At 43.2% G+C, this 21,643-nt stretch overlaps 1 protein-coding gene across 2 annotated transcripts in view; it reads right to left on the reverse strand.

Moving 5' to 3' along the window:
* usta (uronyl 2-sulfotransferase a) overlaps positions 1-21,643 on the reverse strand; it is a 52,773-nt gene that overhangs the window by 6,847 nt on the left and 24,283 nt on the right. The window contains exons 2-6 of one of the 2 annotated variants that reach the window (XM_035144098.2): positions 21,447-21,563; positions 14,333-14,376; positions 8,032-8,187; positions 2,409-2,488; positions 2,159-2,312 (exon numbers count right to left, since the gene is read on the reverse strand). In XM_035144098.2, the coding sequence (XP_034999989.1) occupies positions 2,159-2,312; positions 2,409-2,488; positions 8,032-8,187; positions 14,333-14,376; positions 21,447-21,563 (551 nt within the window). The remainder of the gene's footprint in view (positions 1-2,158; positions 2,313-2,408; positions 2,489-8,031; positions 8,188-14,332; positions 14,377-21,446; positions 21,564-21,643) is intronic. The other variant, XM_035144099.2, reaches the window with a different exon arrangement.

A 21,643-nucleotide genomic window follows, 5' to 3' on the forward strand; every position in this document is an offset into this window, starting at 1 on the left:
CTATAACGTAAAAGTGTTGCTGAGAATCATTGCTGCCTTCTCATTGGTTGCGTCCAGTGGAGCAAGTCCCACTAACTCTCTCCAACCCATGGATGCATGTGGCCAGCGGACTCCAGTACTCCACACTCTTTCTATTGAAAGCTTAATTTTACATTTTTAGACCTAATCTGTATTTATGTTATGTTATTTATATGAAAGGAGCAAGTTAGTCTATCATTTTCCTTCTGCCTCATTTGATCGTGGAATGGGTGTAAGTATATTGTTTTGTTTTGTAAAATTGTTTTGGCTGAAACTGAACTAAACTCGCTACTTTTTAAAAATGTACAGTAAAGAGGTTCCCAACGTCTGTGTTAATTTTGGTCCGGATCCATGAATTCTTTCCCCCTTTTGTTTAGAATTGCAATTAATGGCTCTTTTCTGACATTTTGAGTAAATAAATCTGGCATATTTAGTCGACTGATATGAGTGTGTGCAATTTGGTGCAACTTGATTAAATTTAAGTGGACTGTTGGGCCTTTGCAGAAGAATGCTTGTTATTCACACATTATATTACATATAAAATCCTGAATAGGCTGTTTACACTAAAATGAGTTATTATGTCAGTGATGTTTTCTACAGTTTTGGGTGTATATATATTTCTAAGTAGCTGTATAATTATACAGATGCTACGCTGGCACATTCTTGCGGCCACTGTTTACATATGATTTCGCACATAACTGGAGCTGTTCAGCTGATTAGGTTGTTGCCGATGTTGCTATTAGCGAGGTAATTTAAATAAAAGTGACGGAGAACAAGTCGAAACACTTGAGGGACTCAAGGGGGAAAAACATCACATCCTGTTTTCTAACTATCTAAACTAAACCAAGCAAATACGTCATTGGTTTGGAAAGCTTTTGGTTTTTAACCCTGTCCAGAGCATGTGGTCCTCATAAGTACAGGAGACACACACACACGCACGCACACACACGCACGCACACACACAGGTAAGCCAGTCTACAGCCACATGGCCCTCCCTCTCCCCCTTTAACTGTAGCGAGGGGCCCCCGTGGTCTGCATACTTTAATAACTCAACTCACATGGTCCAAAAGTCCAAAGGAAAGCAGTGCAATACTTAATTACACCCAGTCAGACTCAAGCCAGTATGACATTCTGGCCGTGGCTGCTGACATGGCCTCCTGAGCTCTCAGGGTCTCTGGACTGTGGGAGGAATGCTGAGGAGTGGGCTCGTGTTTGTGCCTGGATATTGATTCACCATAAAAACCTGGACCAGGTATTGATAGAATCATCTTTTTGGTGCCGTAGTATTTTCTAGAAAGTGTGTGTTTTCATCCACTGTCTTCTAATCCAAACTGTAGCTGTTTGTCTTAAATTCATTTGATTATAGGAAATTACAAAGAGACATTTCACTTCATGTCCCACCTGAGGCTCAGTTTATGAAACCAGCTGGACCGGAGCCAAAGCAGATACGTATTCAAAGCACTGTTATTGGCTCAGTCATAAAGTAACTGCAGCTCTGTCAAACACTGCAAACGCATTAGTGTTTCCAACCATAAACATCTGTGACATTGATTTTATTAATGTCCATATGAGAGTACATTTGCTCGTGGGCACTGGGACTGAGATGAAAAAGCAGATAAAGGCTAAAGGATATAATGTAAGTTTGACTCTTTAGAAAGCATTGCTAAAAAGTTTATTATTTTTCTCTTGGCATCACAACATGGTGACCACATGTGGGGCTGTATCAAAAGCCACAGTTTCCAGCGGTAGTTTCATTGTAACTGCTATGGTTTTGCATATAGTTAGGAACCATTGAGTGTAGATAAAGATGGACGACAGGACAGTTTACTTAATTTCTGGATAGTGAGGGGAAGTGGAGACATGTCATCCATCTTTATCTATCTTAAGGCCTCACTGTTCCAACATTTATCAGTGATGAAAATAATTTAAAAAGTATTTAATCTGTTTAAATTACAAGACTAGACAAGACTTGTCATCTATATCTCCATATCTCATTCTCTGAAACTGTGTATTAAATATTTTGTGCTGAATCTCTACATGATTTTGTCAAATGAAAAATACATCTTCTCTGCAAAATAAAACCAGATCGATCAAAAGACGGAGACAATAATGAAGTGTTGCTTGAAAACAAAGGTCTCACCAGGTATCTCTCATCATCTTTCATCCCGGGCGTGCGGATGAGGTGGTTCTGCTCGCCCCTCCAGTCACCAAAGCGACGGAAGAAGTAGTTGGAGAGGAACCGGTTGATGGGATCCCTGATTATGTTGATATAGACGGGCTGCTCTATCCTGAACCTGACGGAGGCCAATGAAAATGTACGTTAGCACCGTCTGCCCGTATGAACTTACATATAAGATGAATCACACTGGGAGATCGTGTGTTTACTGCACCTGGTGAAGTTGAGGAAGTGAACATGCCGTGTGTAGAGGAACGGCTGAGGGATATTGCTGATGTTCTTCATGAGATCCACCTGAAAGTACACACAAACACACAGGAATCACGTGATGAGAGAGATAAAAAAAACAATGGTGGTATTGTGTAATAAAGGGGTAGAATCCTGAAAGTATAAAGTAGCAGCTCACACCTCTGCCAAGGCCTCACATTCCCTTAAATTCAATCAAAATGCAAAAGATCTCACACACCCATGACTAATTTTCTCATCAAGCTCCATGAATTAATCCTTGGGATATCAGTGAAATGTCACAACAACTAAAAAACACCCCTATTTTGAAAAGTTAAAGTAGGAGATAAAGAAAATCCCGGATCCGCCCCCTGATCCTGATCCGCACAAAAATTATTTCCTGACCAAAAACACATCCTGCCACCAAGTTTTGTAGTAATCTGTCCAGTAGTTTTTGTGTAATCTTGTTTACGAACAAACAAACATACAATCCCACCAACAAACAAACTGACAAAGAGCTGCTTTAGGTGTCGTCCAAGCGTTTGATTGTTTGAAATGAGCACGTGGATAGAAAGTGCTTTGGCTGTAGATTAACCTGGCGCCTTGATTTGATTTGCATAATAATCCCACATCGCAGACTGGCCTCACCACAATTTCCATCTTTGCCTTGAGTGCAAAGACTTCGTAAAGTAATATTATTGTTCTGCTCATCTGGCAATACTCATCACCACAGCTCGTTTCCCCTCAGTCATGTCACACACAGGAAAGCCAACATTTAAAATTCCGTTATTCCAACGCTGTTCCCAAAAAACTTCCTAAAGGCTTTCCAGGTCTGCGTGGAGAGATGGGCTTGACAGCGGCCAAAACAAACGTGAGATATCACAGCAGTGCCACATACAGATTCAACAGAGCATCAGCTGGATGTATGGGTGGTGAGAGCGAGTGAGAGAGTCTGTACGAGCACCAAGCGAGAAAAAGTCTGGTTATTTCAGGGGAAACAACTAAATGTGACAAAACAAAGGGATTCATTGATGTAATCTGTCTTTTGGTAAAGTGGCCGTTCTTTACACAAACAAACACAAGTCTTCCTCTCTTTCTTTCTTTCCTTCTTTTTAATTTGACGTCAAGAGTAAATCATGAAAATGAGGTAAAAACGTTAAAAATTGGGGTGTCACCTACAGACAGCATCTTTAAAATACCAGGACTTTCACTATATGGTTTATTATTGTCATCGCTCAAAGATTCCACCTCTGTGGCACCGTAAACTCTTCCTGAACGCTGTCCAACGTTCTTTCATTTCCCTTCGTACCTGATTCTGAGGCTCGTATTCTGCGCTATCCCGTTGAATCACTCTTTGTGTAGCCTAGAGACCTCTCTGGCAAAAGCCATTGATCCGCAGAGGAACCTCTTTGAATGCGCTGCTCTTAGAAACTATGCACAGGCACCTGTTACGTCAGAGCCGGGCTATTTGGACAGCAGCAGTAATATGTACTGTATACTTGTTTATGTACACAGTTAATCTGAGGCCCCAGTCAGATTCGGGCTTCACACCACCCTCCTCTCCTCTATAAACTCAGTAGATTTCCACTCGCCGAGCTTCCACTTTCTATGGATGTCTCCTTCTGTACAGTATCAATTCTAAAACTTTCATTAGCGCCTACCCAATTCATTCCACCACTGCGGGTCCCACAGTATATACACGCTCTGTCTGTATCAATCCAGTTTAAAGACGTTTATATTGAGAATAAACTCTCACCCTTGACCATTAGTCAAGACCAATTAGCCAAGAGCTAACCCCCCACCCCCAGGTTGACGTCCAGACGCTGAGCACACTGGGTACATTTGATGCATGTGTGTGTGTGTGTGTGTGTGTCTGTATGTGTGTGCATGTGTGTGTTTTCTAACCCACCCCTCTGCTCTGGTCTGTCTGGCCAGCCCCCCCCCTCTCATTGACCAAGCAGAGCTGCAGGGAGACAGAGGGAAAGTGGTGCAGGACAGTCTGAGATTCCAGGCATACCTGCCACCTCCCCGACCCCCCCCGCTTCCTGAGCCCCCGCGGTGTCCTCACAGGGTTCATAAAGGGAACCGGAGGAAGAGCCGCGACTGCAGAACACCATGACCCTGCATTCAACTTTGTTTCTGGGACTTGCATTGAGAAACGAAATGAGAGCCTGAACAATCAGGACCTGTAGAGACAAACATGGCGGTCAGACCTCAGGACTGTGTCACGGGGTCTGGCGGCGGCGACAGTAAACATTTGATTTATCGCTAAAGACAATGACGATGAATTGTTTGTCCACCTGTTTCCTCTCTGCTGCACGTGCGCTCCGCTGTTAAACCCGGACCTGCCCAACCTGTGCTGGAGGGTACCACCGGATTATGAACTGGGGTTCCCGGGGGAAGGCACCAAGTATGGTAGAGATGAAGGGGGGTGCTGAGTGTCATTGGAAAAATTAGGTTTTGATTGGTTTTGAGAACTAATATGGACTCACGAGGGCGTTTGGTATGTTTGTGATATAGTACAGAATATTAAGATTTTTGTTTGTACCAAGTGTAATCTCCCTCTTTGAAGATGGATTATTATTTATCAATCCATGTTCTTGGTAGGACCCATCCAGTATAAAGGAGGAGGCTGGAGGTCCTGATGGGGAGAAGTGGTCTTACCTTGAATAGTCAAGTCAGGAAGACTGCAAGAGCCCAACTGTTAAAGGGGCATTGCCTATAATGAGTTGGTTTTTTTTTTGTGTGTGTATGTATGTGTTTCACCAAAGTTTTACTTTTTATTTTTGTAGTTTTGTTACCAGTATCATTTTTTATTTTTCCATCTGTCTATATTTTAGTCCAAAATCAGGCCTGCATTGTACATATTGCTGCACGGGGAATTAAGTTGCAACCGTAAAATAAATACACTTGGACTGAATAAGTGGGTTTGTCTCAGTGTTTGTGCCGTAACCGCTTGCGCCAACCCTGCAGACTCCAAGAGGATCATTCCAGATATTACAGATAACTGATAAACTTCCCTCTAGCACCCAATCGAATACTTGGCAAGTGACCAAAAGCAGACACCCTTATAAGGCCATTTTCTGACTCCGGAAAGAAAAGTTCCAGAAAATGTCTCGAGTAACTGACGTGGACTTTTGTGTTCTCACATCATTTCTGGAAAATGTCCAGACCTCAGTGCGTGTCTATTTTAGTGAAGCTGCTGAGATGCTTTTGGGTAGGAACTAATTCCAGTATTTGCTTGGGCCCAGACACTTTTTGGTGTTTGGTGTTTGTGTATCTGTGGCTGAGTGATGCAGATGTACACATGGTCCACGGCTGCAGTGCATCTGTCTGCTGGTTCATATTTTTGGAGGCCACAGAATCCCACATCAACACGGACATACCAACAATGAAGATGCTGTCTTTCTGTCTCTGAGGGTCTTTCAGGAAACGTCTTAAACTTCTCTATCCCACTAAGCTCGTTCCCCCGGGGCTGAAAGGTACAGATGGGTCACTATACTATATGTCTCCCATTTGCAGGAGTTCTGCAAAGTTCCAAGAAGTTCCAGTGGGGCACCTCCTCTCTTTGGCAAACCACAAACAAGACATCAACCCCGGGCAAAACCCATTAGCGGGACAACTGGGAGAGCTGGCAGGAAGATGGTCCGCTAACTGTACCCCTGAGCCATAACCACGGCTGATGAGAACAGAATTTCTAAACTTAGGTGACGCACATCTGGATCTGCATAAGTCAACAGGCAGAGAACTACACGAAGACAGAATACAGAATCACTCACAGGCACAGACGTACACTCTTTAAACCGAGCCCCCTTGCACAGACACTGGAATGCACACTGTTTCTGAGGAGCTCTGCTTGGGACCATTCACAGAGATGTTTTATGTCCAGAAAATGAATGAGTCTAATGGTGTCCTGCGACTGTGTGTGCAGCCAGCGATTCAGGGTTTTGATGAATGGGCAAACAAGTAGCTGTTTCAATATTGACTCTTAACATTTACATCAAATCGGTCGGTAATGGCCTGCACATATTTAGCTCCTGCTGACCGTTCACAAACTGTTAGAAGCAGCGGCAGCTTATCCCACAAGGATCCTGTCAATATAGCGCGATGTGAGTCATCGCTGCAGTGCTCCCACACAAACACACAGTTAGTCACTTTCTCACCCCGGTGATACAGATGCCGTTGCGTTAATGGGAAATGTCACTGATGGACAGTTTAGACTAATTTGTGCAGATAATAAAAGACAATAGGTTGGAACATTATTGGTCTAAAAGTTGCACATTATGAGAATGTTTAATATTTGCCTTGAACTGATTATACTGTATTTCAAGAGGCCATGGTTCTCGAGGTCTTGTTTATGAGTAAGGGGAAGATGGAGATGGACAAGCGGGTCGGTGCCGCATCAGCAATAATGCTGCACTGTTGTACCAGACCATGGTGAAGATGGAACTGGGAGGCGACCAAGAGCCTGCTGGAAAGTCTGGCTGGGTAGAGGGATGTCTGGAATACCCTACTTGACTGACTACCTCTGTGACCCTATCTTGGATAAGTGGAAGACAATCGGTGGATGATTACACTTCCAAACCTCTACCTCCTCGCAGGTAAAGTTTGAATGGACAACATTTAGTATTCCTTATTGTGGTGTTTACTCTAATGTCAGCAAAAGGCCTGAATACACCTCAGCACAGCTCAGAGTTGCTCCCAAAGGGCCTGAACCCGAATCATATGGTCACACAACACACACACACACACACACACACACACACACACACACACACACACACACACACACACACACACACACACACACACAGAATCCTCTCCCAATGCAGTCGGAAAATCCTTCACTTCCGTTTTCTATGTTTATTTAATGAATATAAAAAATAAATTCTTTGGGGTTTGTGGGAAGAGTCAGAAGAGAAAGATTAAGAGTCAGTCGCTAAAATGAGGAGTGCCGTTTAGATATGCTTTATGCACATTAGCATTTGCGTTGGCACTCCCACCGGCAATTCTTCGTCTCTCAAAAAGCTGTTTTTTCTTTTTTTAACTAAAGCAGTTTTCCGTCTGTGAAGCCAACGCTCATGTCCTCTAGATATTCCAGGAAATAATAAAGGAAGTTCCTCATCCTTTAGCCTTTTTTTCAACCTGAATGAAAGACAAACAGTTACGAGTGGCTGCTGCTGTCGTGTTCACTGCAACCACAGAGTTAAGAGCACAATAGAAATCGAATGTGCTTTTTCCCTACATACGCTAAGTGTTACCTTCAGTTGTCATCTGCTTTAAATCTGAGTGTTAAAATGAAAGTTCGGAGGTTTTAGCCCAGCTGAGCGTTATTATATGTTTTACACAGCAGACTTTAAACTTCACGTCCTCTTGTTGTGAACACGTCTGACCCAGACTATCTCCTGCTGCGCTCTTCATATGTGAGAGGCAATCAATTTTCGGCATTCATGTCTGAAAACGGTTTATCAGTGACAAGATTTCCTCATTTTCATGTCCATCAAACCACAGATTAAACACTAAATGTCATAAAAGGCCACACCCTCACAGTTCAATGACTAATCATTGAACTGTTACATCCAACAATCGCACCATCATCTCGTGGACTGTACCTGTTCATGTTTCGTGAGGCGCGTTTTATTGTGGATGTCGGAGGAGACCAGGTTGAACTGGTGTTTCTCAGCCAGTAGCCTCAGTAAGATGACCACCGTCCGGCTGCCGCACTTCCCCACGCGGTTGTAGACCACCTGGCTGGGGAACGGGAGGACCTGCGAACACACACACACACACGCAAACATGTTACATACATTTTACTGAAGTGCGTTGTTATCATTCTGCATATTTTAACACATGAGTCACAGTGGAGTCACAAAGTGTTGGAAGGGAAACCAAGATGAAAAAAACGAGGTTAAAAACTCAGTTATCCGACTAATGCCTCTTTCTTTAGCCTTTGACCTCTATAAAAAGTTTCTGTAGGGCTGCACTCTGTTGACCTGACTACATACACCCCCCCAACACACACACACACACACACACACCCACACACACACACACACACACACACACAGACACACACAGACACACAAGGCATGCATGCTTTCATCTTCTCCGCTCCTATCAGCTCCATGAGTCAGAGACTGCGATGACTTCAGCAAAGTGATGATGCAACTTTTTAGCGCACACACGCACACGACACACACACACACACACAACACACACACACACACACACACACACACACACACACACACACACACACACACACACACACACACACAATGAGTCACCAGTTAAACAAGTAGCATGATTCAGACCCTCAAATGAAGTGGATGCGATTGTGTAAACACTGATTTGTTACGGTACATCTCATGTTTGTAGGAAAGAAGAAGTCGGGGGCGGCATCCAAATTAAATGGAACTAATTTTTAGAACAAGGGCAGCAAGAATGCACTAATTTGGCAATCACCCCAAAGGGCCCATGGGGTTTGCAGAAGTGGCCCCTCATAAGAATGAACTCAATCCGAGGGAATTTACCGAGAGAGCGAGAGTGACAATAAATAAAGGGAAGTTAAAGGAATTAATGGGAGGAAGAAGACTTTAAGTTCTCTGAAATTACATTTGGAAGATTGTTTCACCCACACAAAGCAAGGGGGAATGCAGCAGTGATGAATTCTTGTTGGTATTCTCCGCCTGGAAGAGTCATTGAACTTTTTCCCGGGGGGGGTGGGGAGAGACAGTGTGTGTGTTTGGAAGAAAAGACTGGGTGACTGAACTAACCGGTTAATTGGCTCATGGGGGGGGCGACGGCGCGTTTATGAACAATTTGGATAGTTTTCTAGGTGACTGGCTCACTGACTTTTACAGGATGAATTTGACCTCCGACCTGCTTGCTTCTCCCTCCACCGTGATTTAAAATCCCCTCACATTTAGTTAACGTCAGGGCTCACACACACACACACACACACACACACAACACACACACACACACACACACACACACACACACACACACACACACTGGCTGATTTGGTTCTGTCTCACCCAGGTACAGGCTCAAAAACAGAAAGGGATTCTTGATTTTAGCTACGATCCAGTATAAAAAGAGAAAAAGCAAGAAAGACAAAAGGGAAGAGTATGACTATATATCCCGTGACAGGTCATCACTGTCTACTTTTCCACTTAATCCCATTTCCGGTTTGTTTTTCCCAGAATCACTGCGTCTACCTGGACGTCATGAGAGGCTGAGGCATGTGGGCACTATTTCCCTTGAAGGAAGCAGCGTGAACTTGGAAAAACAATTCCCAGGTGAAATATGTGCTTATACAAGCTTTGACAAGTCTTGTTGACAGACGTGCTTCAGCTTGTGTCACGCGCTGGGACGTCATCATTGGCCAAACATTTCTTATTAAGAAAAAAAATGTTCCCCCTTTTCCTTTTTCACATTCTAATCGATAAAAGTACTTTTGTAGATTAGACTCTAATGGCGTCCAAAAAGAAACGAATAAATAAACTAATGGTCAGTGTTTGTAATTTCAGTCAGTTTTGGGAAAAGATTTGGATCAGATGATGCAACATTCCTCAGCGTTTTTCAAAGTAAATACAGACTTCTTAACTTTCCACAATGAGGTGGCGGATGAGTATTTTGCTTAGTTTACTTAGTTGGTACATTTTTCATGGATCTGTACTTTACCTAAGTAGATTTATTTTTCGAGAACTTTTCACTTTTACTCCACTACATCAGCAAATATCTTTTTTCTTCTACTCAACAAAAGTATAACTCAAAAGTTATCAATTACTGGAGTGGAATTAGTTCATTTAGCCAATCAGAGCGGGCAGGTAACATTAGACCCCGCCTCCTGCAGCAGCATCACTGGTGAAGAGGAAACGCCAAAAATGGAGACTCAGCTATAATATGAAGATTCAAGTGTTTTCGGTAGAATTTTTTATTAATATGAAACTCTTGTTCTCTTGTATTAAACGGAGGCCTCATTGCATTAGGGAACAGGCTACACCCTGCAAGTTCACTTTTAATACTTTAAAATATATTTTAAAGCAAATACTTTACTTTACTCAAGTTGAAAGGTTATTGTGGTACTTTTACTTGAGTACATTTTTGTCTATCTAGTACTGCCGCCACCACTGTTTAATAGTCTGGTGTTGTATAATACAAGATAAACAACAGAGATGCCATCAAAAGTCCAGCCAGCTCTGACATCACTGACAGGACAACCTCTCAGTCTGGTTGTTCCCGACAGATCTTAGGTTTCTGATGCACGCTGTGAGAAATGTTTGCAGTGTCGGCACGTGATTGTGTCAATAGTTGATCCACAGCGTTTTAAAAAAACAATTATGTAACAGTGCTGTTTTCCACTGTGTCTGATCTGGGCGCTCCCACTCCCGAGAGTCAGGCTGTTGTTGTGGTATTTACAGATACGCGAGCTAAAATCCAGCCGACTCTGAGGACATGAGTCGTCCTGCACCTTTACTCTCTCTCACGCTCTCCTCCACTTCTAGCTTCAAGTCTATTTTTGCATCCTGCACCAAAACCTTCATGCTGCTTTGGGACATTTTCAGATGTGACATTAGTTCAACAAACATGCGCAAATTATTGCCTCTGTCTCGTGGCCTGACCACCCATCTCTGCAGAGAGCGAGCTGAATACTACTTTCACTCATCTAACAGCAAGTTTCAGGGCATGTCCTGGTTTGCCACACATCGCGACCACCACGCACCCACTCATCCATCTTCCTCCTGCAGGTCCTGGAAAACCGCACCAGCAGCACTAACCTGGGAAAGGGCGCTCGCCTGGTTTGAGTTAAACCCTGCTCCGGGTTCGTTGCTCTCGACTGTGAACTGCTCATCCCACGCTGAGTGGAGAACAGCATGTTAAGGTTTCGGTCGGGGCAGACTGCAGATTCGCAGCGTTTCCTGTTATTAATTGTCTATCAGTTTGTCTCCACTATCACTCCGGAGACGGAGGGAGAGTCTGTAGTTTCCATGCGAATGCATTTTTTGTCAATTAGGATGAATTCATTTTCAGTGCTTGAAAGAAAATGGGAAACTCATGAAAATTGCAGAAATGTAATGTGTGTAGCAAATGGAGACTGAAAAGTAAAAAAAATAGTTTGTCCTGCTTGTTTGTGCGTTTGAATATTTCTGTGCAATTGTTTCTGTCTTTTGATTTCTCTGAATGTGGAAAAAAAAAAACTCACAACAGCATCAGAACCAAGTTAAAGCTACTTGCTTCTTTATAGAGGAAAATGTACATGATTTATCTTAAACATCTTAAAACAATTTCAGATATCGATATCAGTTTCATTAATGTGCCTGGTTTTTTGCATCAAGATCCATGAATTATTCACTGGGAAAACAGTAAAATTGTTGATAAACGCCATATCTTGCGATGTTAAAGAAAGTGAGACAGGACCACCCCCCTGATCTAGCAAAATTAAAATAAAAAATAAAAGCCCTGATCTGGATCCACACTAAAGTTTAAAGGGTTCTCCTTTTAGAGATCCTGCATCTTTCCACCAATTTTTTTAACAAACAAAATTAAAATGACAACATAACCTCCTTAATGAAAAAAAAAATCTCCTGACATTGCCTCAAGAATGTTAGTGCATGAATAAAAATAAATCTATTGTGGCTATAAACAGTTTCTCTGTTTAGTGCAATTAAAAAATCAACAAAAACATGTTGGAAAATGTGCCCTTTTAAAAGATATATTTAAAAACATATACAGTATATAAAAATGCAGACATTCCTGCCATTGCTTCCATAAAGACTCTCAAAACGTTATTCTGAGAGCTGTGTGGTTTTTCCATTCGCTTTCATTTACGTTGAGCTTTCAACTCACTTTCTAATCTTTCCCTGCATTTACCAGAACCCCAGGCCTCTGTGTGCACATGCTGTAACGCCACCACCCCTCTGCAGAGACATTCTCAAACAAAATGATAATGAGAGATGTGGCTGGTGAAGCGTTTGACGCTGACGAGGCACCGGCATCTTCTGTCTGGATGAGATGAGACGGGATGGGAACAGCTGATGTATCATCAATGTCTCTGCCTATAGTCTGTGTGAATGGAGGCTGTGTGTAGTTAGTAAAGTCTGTAAAGATAATGTGGCTGCAGAAGACAGCCGCAGTCAAATGATACGTGAAAGAGCCAGAGTGAAAGGACGGAGAAGACAGAAGAGTTTATTGATTTCAAACTTGGGAACTTGACGGGGTGGCCATGAAACCTGAGGTAAAACAGAATATCAAACTAGAATATAATAGAAGAGCCCATAGCTCTGCCAAGGCCAAATCCCCTTAAATTCAATCAAGCTGCACCGAATTTCAGTTACCAAAACAAATCGGATGAATTATTTCCGAGGAAAATGGTGAAAATGTCAAAAAACACACATCTTGTAACGTTAAATAAAGTGAGAGAAAAAATCCAGATCCGCAGCAAAATTGAATGGATTCTTCCCCGACTCATACAGCATCCTTCCACCAAGTTTAATCGAAACCGGTTCATAGTTTTTGCATACTGCTGTTCACAACCTCACAAACACTGATGAAAACAAAACCTCCTCTGTGAAGGAAACACAACTTGCTGCTACTCGTGAAGCTTATTGCGGTGAGACTCTGGTATTTACCTGAATGCAATCCAGTTTAACAACTCAGTTTTACACTGAGTACATCTCTGCACAGCACTATTCTTTAATTATGAAACAACATTTTCAGAGGAACATGTTTTATTCAAATGCTAAAAAAAACTCCTGCAAGTCAATTAATCTTTATCACTCCCTTGTGCTTCTTGGAGACTTTTCCTCCTCCATTAAAATCCCACTTTTCTGAGTCAAAATTAATTCCAGAGCTTCTGTGTTTGTATAACAATGTAAATATTCAGAAGTCAGTCGCCTCAGGACACAGTCAAGCTGCTGCACTCCCAACTCTATCTGCAACGGGGAATGGAAATAAATTTGGATTTCTTGAACTTAATTTCCATTAAATCTTTGCAGGCACTGTTATAGAAAAAGTTTGGCAACCTACAGAATACGGTTTAGAGACTGAGAAGTAAACTGGGACATGTTAAGTTAAAAATAAAGCTTTGTATGAGATGGTGCTTTTCCCTGAAAGATAATGGTGGTATCAAATTCCAGCAATGTCCAGCATGGTTTGGTTCATCGAAATAACACTTCCCTGTTATCTGTGTGAAACAAGCACTGAGGTTACTTGGTTTGGCCTGGTGGCCAGAACAGGCTTTTCAAAGTAAACACATAACTCTGCAACAAAGCCGCCATGTGACCCACTGCAGCTGAATCCAAACAGCTGCTCACGACAGCCACAAACAAAAACCTGCAACCAAACTATTAAGTCTAAGGTTAGGTATGTGCTAAATGCTACGGCCAATAACTCCTTTAGACAAAACTGAAAAGTAAAAAAAAATGATGAAGTGGATTAAATAGGTTGGAAATGAGGTGAAAATGAGGCGGTGATTGATTAAAGAACGAGATAATGAACAAGGGTCGGACGGGGGAAGAAAGCAGCTGGCAGAGCAGAGAGGAGAGATAGTCGTGCAGCTGGATGAATACAAGGCTCCTGTGTATGTGTGTGTGTGTGTGTGTGTGTGTGTGTGTGTGTGTGTGTGTGTGTGTGTGTGTGTTTGTGTGTGTTCGAGAAACTGTTCAGAACATTACTGTAGCACTAAAGCCGAGTCTAGTTGCTATTTAGAGTGGGTTTGCAAGCAGCCCCTTCACACAGACCTAACCCTTATCCTGACTGGACTGGACTGGCTAAGGAAACATGGGGCAGCACATCAGAGACAGAGAGAGGGAGGGGGAGAGAAGAGAGAGAGAGAGAGAGAGAGAGAGAGAGAGAGAGAGAGAGAGAGAGAGAGAGAGAGATTTGGATGAAAAAGGAAATACTTACTCTTGGAACAGGGGGTCCGTGTTCATCCAGGTATGTGGATTCACCTGCAACAGGAGTATATGCATTAGGGTAATGAAATACACCCCATAATCAACTACTTAGAAAGAAAGTGACTGAAAGAGTCACTAATGACATTAATGAGTTGTGTTCAAAACCAATTAGGTCAGAGTATCACAATAAAGTAGGTGTGTTGCCAAAATCCGACGTTGAGAAGTGTAAAGATGGTTGAAGCAGGACAGACAAACATTTAAGTTCACATGAGAGAGACGGTGATGTAGCAGCAATTCCCAGAAACTAACATACGAAAAAGAACATATTCATTTGCAATGTAGAATTGCCGCCCAGCAGTTGTACGCCCCCCCTAACCAATGCAGTTTCAGTCTGCACACATTTTTTTTACGGACTCATGAAGTCCCAGTGACCTTTGACCACTGAAATCTGATCAGTTGAGTCCAAGTGAAAACTGGTCAACAAAGGCAGACTTAAAATGTCACGTTCAAGAGGCCTGAAAACGTGTTTTATGGGGCCACTGTGACCTTGACCTTTGACCTTCAACTACCAAAATCTATATTGTTCATCTTTGAGTCCAAGTTAACATTTGTACCACATTCTAAGACATATGCTCAAGGTGTTCCTGAGATTTGGCCAAATGTGTGTTTTGGGAGGTCACAGCGAAGATCAGTTCATCCACGAGTCCAAATTAACGATTGCGCCAAATTTGAAAGGATTTCCTGGAAATGTTGCTGCGATATTGTGTTCGCAAGGCAACAAACGTATTTCGTGAGGTCACAGCCTCGTCGACCTTTGACCACCACTTCATCTTTTGTACCAAATTTGAAGTAAATTCCCTCGCTGCGTTCTTGAGATATCCTGTTCACAACAATGGGATGTTTAGACAGACAACAGGATCCAACATAAATCCTCCAGCCACTGGCGATAGCGAAATCCCCTTGTATCACATCACAGGTGGCTCTTCACCTCGAGACCTCCACCCTCCATCTTCTGCCACCCAGAGAAAACAGTGGTAGCTCTTTTCCACTTGTCATTAGGAGTGTCGCAGCCCATTTATACAATATATATCCAACCCTGCATGTGAAGCTGTTTTATGTGGAAATAATGGAGGTCATTCAACGCCGCTCCACACTGAGGGCGCCTGTGCCCCCGCTTCCCTAAATCCAAGCTGGGGCCTTCACACAGCGGCCTTTTCTTTGGCTGCCTGGTCCAGACACACAGAGACGCATCACTTCCCATCACATTTACAACCTTCAGGTGGTGCGCCCAGGGAGAGAGAGAGAGAGGGAGAGGGAGACAAATTGGACAGCGTAGGGGGAATAACACTATAAAGAGAGGAAATACTACATAACAGAACAGACTCTCTTTGTGTGTCTGAAGCGTGAGCCAACACTTTGATGAGAAATGCAAGATATGTTGCATGGACACACACACACACACTAGTGTCCCACATGGCACACACGTATAGATGTTATTATATCCTTTGAGCTGGAAGTGTGTTGTACAACTTTGAAAGTAGTGTTTATACTTTAGATAGTGGTGTGTACTCTTTGAGTAATTAGTCTAACACTGAGATCCAATCTGCCTCGGCTTGGCTCTGTTGCTCTATCACACACACGCACACACAGTTACTGTATATAGCTTCATATTGTGGCTTATTAATTCATCAGGCGCTGGATGTATAAATACTGACACAGCTGCACTTTGCCCAACCCCAGGAGGAGCTTTTTTTTTTCCACACTCTCTTTTTCTGAGCATCTGTCTCAGTCTCTCTTTCATGACTTCACACAGTTTTCCCGAGGAATGAGAGAGTGGAGGGCATGTGTTTGCAGCTCCTCTCCGAGGCGTTCGAGGTCACGGCGGGGCGAGGATGCAGAGAGGCAAACATCTCTGTGCCTTCCTCCGTCATCCATCACGGACAAACCGCTCCCCACCAACCCACTCCGACCTCCAGCCCCTCCCCACCTCCCGTGTGTGCTTCTCATTAGCGTGAATAGAGGATTGGAACTAATTTTTTCCAGGGCACAGGGCTCGTAAAGGCTGACAGCTGCCCTCCACCCCCGCCACCGACAGAGAGAGGAAAATGAACTCAGCCACTGTACATTACACTGTACTCTTCTACCTCGATGTCCCCCTGATGTCCTGTTAGAGGTCGATGAGGTGGACCAGGCTCTCATGGGACTTTGGCTCGACTAAGAAATATCTTCAGACGTCCTCCGTTTAGGACCCAGGCGCCAATGAGTACCCTGACCAGTGTCACAACAACACTGCTTTCCAGACACCTGTCACAGTATAACACAAAGTCGAGAAACCCTATTTGAAACACTAAAAGCCAAGCGTTATCTGTCCCTAAACAGAGATTTTAAATTGGCAGAAGATCTCTAACCTGTCAGAGAGACAAAGCACAGGCAGATCCCAATCAAGCGTTGGCTCAGTGACCACAAGCTGGCAATCGAACGAGGAAGACGGAAAAAAATCATGGCAACCGGGAGAAAACAGCACACGAGGAAGTCACACAATATATCAACCTGACACAACAAGTTAGGACGCTGCATTGACTGTCATTCATTTTGGGCAGCCTCATCCAAAACCTCACTTAACCATGATCTCAGAAATGACGTTTGGTCTCATTAGGACCAGGCTTTGGTCACTGTTTATGATGGAAAAGGTCTATATATGTATATAATGTATATAATGTATATGGTAAATACATAATTATCCATCTCGGTGTTGATTTCTTGTTCTTTCATTCTTAATTCTGAAGCTGCTCTGGGGGCTTATGACGCCTATTCACACAACTTTGCCACTTCATGTTGACTTTTCATTGTTTCCTCACCCGTGTGTATGCATCCTGTATAGAAAAAACCACGGGTCATGAAAGGTCAAGTGGAGAAAGGGTTGAGGGCTCACTTGAGAAGTTGAGGAAGAATTCACAAATTAAATGAAGGTCAGTGCTCCCTTTGAACACAACCTCAAGTTGTATTGTATGGTGTGTGTGTGTGGGGCGGGGGGACTGAGGTAGAAACTAACTGGAGTGTGAGTGTATATGCATCGGCATGTCGCTGATTGGTTAATTGGATTACCGAGTCACAAGATCCATGAACTTGCCTCTCATTAACAACGCCTGCGTGACCATCCTGATGCACAATTATCTAATCAATACTGGAAAATGAACGACATGTATCAGTAATGTGTTTACTCTTTGACCAGTGAATTCTAAAACTGTCTGTATAGCAATGAGAGAAAAACTAAAACCAGACCTATTAAAAGGCCACACGAAAAGAACTGCGGTGTTGTTATATACGATCCAATGCCGTGTACTGACGACACCAATTTGTAAGTGGACGTCACTTTTACCACCAACACATATTTGTCTTCCCCGAATTAAGAAAATTGTGTAACAGAGCAGCTTTGATCTGCATCATAAGAGGTCTTTAAAATCATGGAGTTAATACTGTACGTCTTCAGGGTGAGATCTAAAGCCGAGTGATTTATTCAGCAGAACAAACTGTAAAATTGTGAGAAGCTGTTTATTGCCATGATGGGTTTTTTTCTCTGCATGGTTCAAAAATAAAACAGGAACTGATTAGTCACAATCTGTCGAAGAGGCACAAACAGTTATTTTCCCACAAGTTTTGGGGCAATAAAATACACCACAATAAATCATGCACAACATTAATATGTGGACACAATGATGTCTGTGAACCCTGCATTTACATAAGCTTAAGTATTTAATTATACACTGTAGTCAAACCTAATTTAACACACACACACACACACACACACACACACACACACACACACACACACACACACACACACACACACACACACACACACACACACACACACACACACACACACACACACACACACACACACACACACACACACACACACACACACACACAAGGCCATCCGCTGTCCCTGTCCAGGATCTTGTTAAAGCAAATTACCACCCACATCAATTAGTCACCTCATTAGTTCACTCAATTTATTTTTCTCTAGTGAAAAAACGCAGTCATTTCATGTTGCTGACTTACGCCTGCTGCACACTGGAGGGTTTTCAAATTAGATTTTAAAGATGTGGGAGACCGTTCACATAACGGATAGATGTAAACGATTTTTAATCTTTTATTCATTCACGCAGGACCACACACACTTGGTGTTTAAACACATGATTTCTGATTGGTGATTCCTGACACTCAAAAACTTGTGTGATCAAACCTGACTTCAGAATAAAAGTTTGGAGGTAGAGTCAACTCGTTGCACTTGTTCGTGTACTATTTTGAACTGGAAAACGTAATAAAAGAAAAAATCAAGCACTCATACCCTTGCAATTCCACCTGTCACAGGAGACTGGTCTTATTTTGATGACGCTTCCCTGCAGCTCGCTCTCATTGGCTATGGCTCACACGCTCAATCTGATTTCCTTTACTTTTTCATTTTGTAAATATGAAACATACTGGATATTTATGATTAGAAATTGCGAAGGCTTCGATCTAGTCGGTGACATTGAGGCTAGGTCTGTGAGCACCAGATATTTATCTATTTATCACATGGGAAGTTTCACTGGGAGTTGTTTTGTGTCCTGATGGTTTTTCTAGCTACTCTAGAATAGGACAGCACCATTGTTCATGTTAAATACTCTGATGATCATCGGAAGGAAGCTAACGGAAATGTCATCTTGCAAAGGATACAGCTGTGTGTTTTTGAATAATTTGATAATATACCGTAAAGATAGATTCTCTGGCAGTGAGAAAACATAGATATGTAAGTGATGTAAATATCAATATGACATAGACACCTATCTTCATTTCCAGACCAGATTTTGACCATCCCAGAATAATTCCTCCTTGTGGAATTCTCCCCTTGGTGTTGGCCTGCTTCAGGAATGCTACAGTAAGTTCAGAAGCTTCATAAACATGCATTTAGAGCGTAGACCGTTTCATTTGCTTTGTGAAATTGGCGACCGAGCTAAGTAGAGCTTAGGAAAGAACACATCCCAGAATAGGCCGAGGTGGGAGCGGAAAACCACACAGGAATGGCTGTTGAGCCGAGCGCCAAGAGGACGGGAGCAGGGCTGAAGTTAGAGGGGCCTTCGCTTTGCTGTGGGACACGACTCCCGAGGCAAAAGATGGAAGGTTTGCAGAGCCGCTGCCATGGAATGTTCTGCAAGTATGTGAGAGCAGATTGCAGGTTTCTCAGAATGTGAAAACGAAAATTTCTCATCCTTAACCACATCCTGTTTCTCTATGTACCACGGAGGGAATGAGAAAATCAAAGGTTGGTGTTTGCTTCATGTCTTCATGCAGGAATATAGAGCGAAGTATGATGGAGAGGGTAGAGGAAGGAAAGAGTGTGGAAGAGTTTGAATAGAGAGATATGAGTGTTCGCTGCAGTCGACAATTACGTAACTGTGTAAAACACACCCATGTCTGTTGTTACGCTCTTTACTAAACATATGAGCCATGATAGAGAGCATATGCAAACAGAGTCAGTGTGAATGGGTTACATACATGCTTTTCTGTGTGTTTGTCTGTGAAGTGTGTGTGTGTGCGTGTGTGTGGTCACCCAACCCTTTGATTAGGAGTGTAGGAGTGGCCCTCCATTACGACCCCTTGCTCCACCCATCTACATAATTACAGAAGGGAGTTAAACTAAAGGGTCAGGGTCTCCACCCTCTTACGCCCAACTCCACATCACCCCTGAGACACTCGAGAGTCAACAATGATTAGACAGGTTTCTGTTCCTCCTGCTGTGTTATTGGAGGTGCCACATGACCAAAGCCTGGCAGGGGGAGGCTAATTTGTGGACTTTTTGCTGCCCTGAAGTTTTGGGCTGCTGTATCTGTAAGAACATACATGCGTACAGTTCGTCTGTACAGGGGACTGCAGGGTGACTGTCAGAGTGGTATTTGTGGACACTCGTCGTTGCTACCGTGTGTACTGCTTGGGATGTACCACTGAACTGTTGACTCAAGTGGCTGCAACCACCAAATGCCCAATTAAGCCCAAAATAAAAGACAGACTTTGCAGAAAACGAAAGATCTTAATCATTTCAAATGCTTCAGTGAAGAACTGAGGAAACAGGGTGACTCATCCGATTGGTGAGGAAACCATCCATGTGAATTTTCAACCAGTCATGGGCTAAACTAGTGCTGCGGCTGATGAAGATGCCACATGACAACCCAGAACATCTGAGACAGACATTCATGGACAGACACACTTTGAAGTAAAGAACTGACTTGAGTCAAATCTAGGATGTTTTGTCAGATGACGGATGATCGGTCATGTATTTAGCCACTGGTGCGTTTCTCTGAACAGTCACTTTCCAACCCTCAGTAGATTTCACACTTGATGAAGTAAATCAGTGTACGGGACCCCAGCGGAGTCGTTTTGATGTCTCAAAACTTGAAGGGGAATCAATGAGACCGAACGAGGACAGTGCATAAAATCAAATGAGGGCCGTTCATGCATGCGAGGCAACGACGAGAGGAGCGGGAGAACATCACCTTCGTCGAGCCGCGTGGCCCGTTCGCTGCAGGAATCGATCTCGGTGCGACTCAAACGCCGCAGCACAGAGCAGGGACAGCTCTATAGGTGCATGCTACACAAAGCAACACATTTCATTTGGATGAGTGAAGTACATTGGGACCTGCTCTTAGGGCCACAGGGACTTTCCCACTTTCTGTCCACTGATTTCAACACAAACTTATCTCAATCTTGAGCTTGCATGACCCCACTCAATCCAGCATGCGGTCACTGACTCTGGAAATCAGGTTCAGCTTTGAAATGAAGAAATGAGCCATGAAGAACTAAATTGTGGAAACGGTTGAAACCCTAATAGACGTCTGACGCCATGAAGTCGAAGTAGAAGTAATCACTCGTCCGCTAGAGAGGAAGTGATGCGATGAACCCTGCTCTTCCTTTAACGGTGCATCCTGAGGGCGACAGTGTCAGCGCTGCTACAATACATGTGAAGCAGAGAATATGGCTCGTCACAGGGATTTCTGGTGAGCCGAATGCTCCGTCAGCTTTCTGCACTTCCGTTTTTTTTTAAACAGCACCAAAGTGCTTGTACAGTTATTTGTTTTACATACCTCGTCTCTGCTTGTGGACATGTGGACTCGACACCAGTTCTCTCGCTAGCCTGTCCTTATGGATAAAGAGCCTGCCGCTGGGCATAGTGACTGACCAGAGACTTTTCCCACTCACTCCTATAAAAGAAGTCAAATGGAGGGGACCTTTTAAGTCTTAGTTTTTATCTGATGAAGACAATTAGGTAAAAATAGCAGTT

Source organism: Hippoglossus stenolepis, chromosome 20 (genome assembly GCF_022539355.2).
Source record: "Hippoglossus stenolepis isolate QCI-W04-F060 chromosome 20, HSTE1.2, whole genome shotgun sequence".
Classification (NCBI taxonomy): Eukaryota; Metazoa; Chordata; class Actinopteri; order Pleuronectiformes; family Pleuronectidae; genus Hippoglossus; species Hippoglossus stenolepis.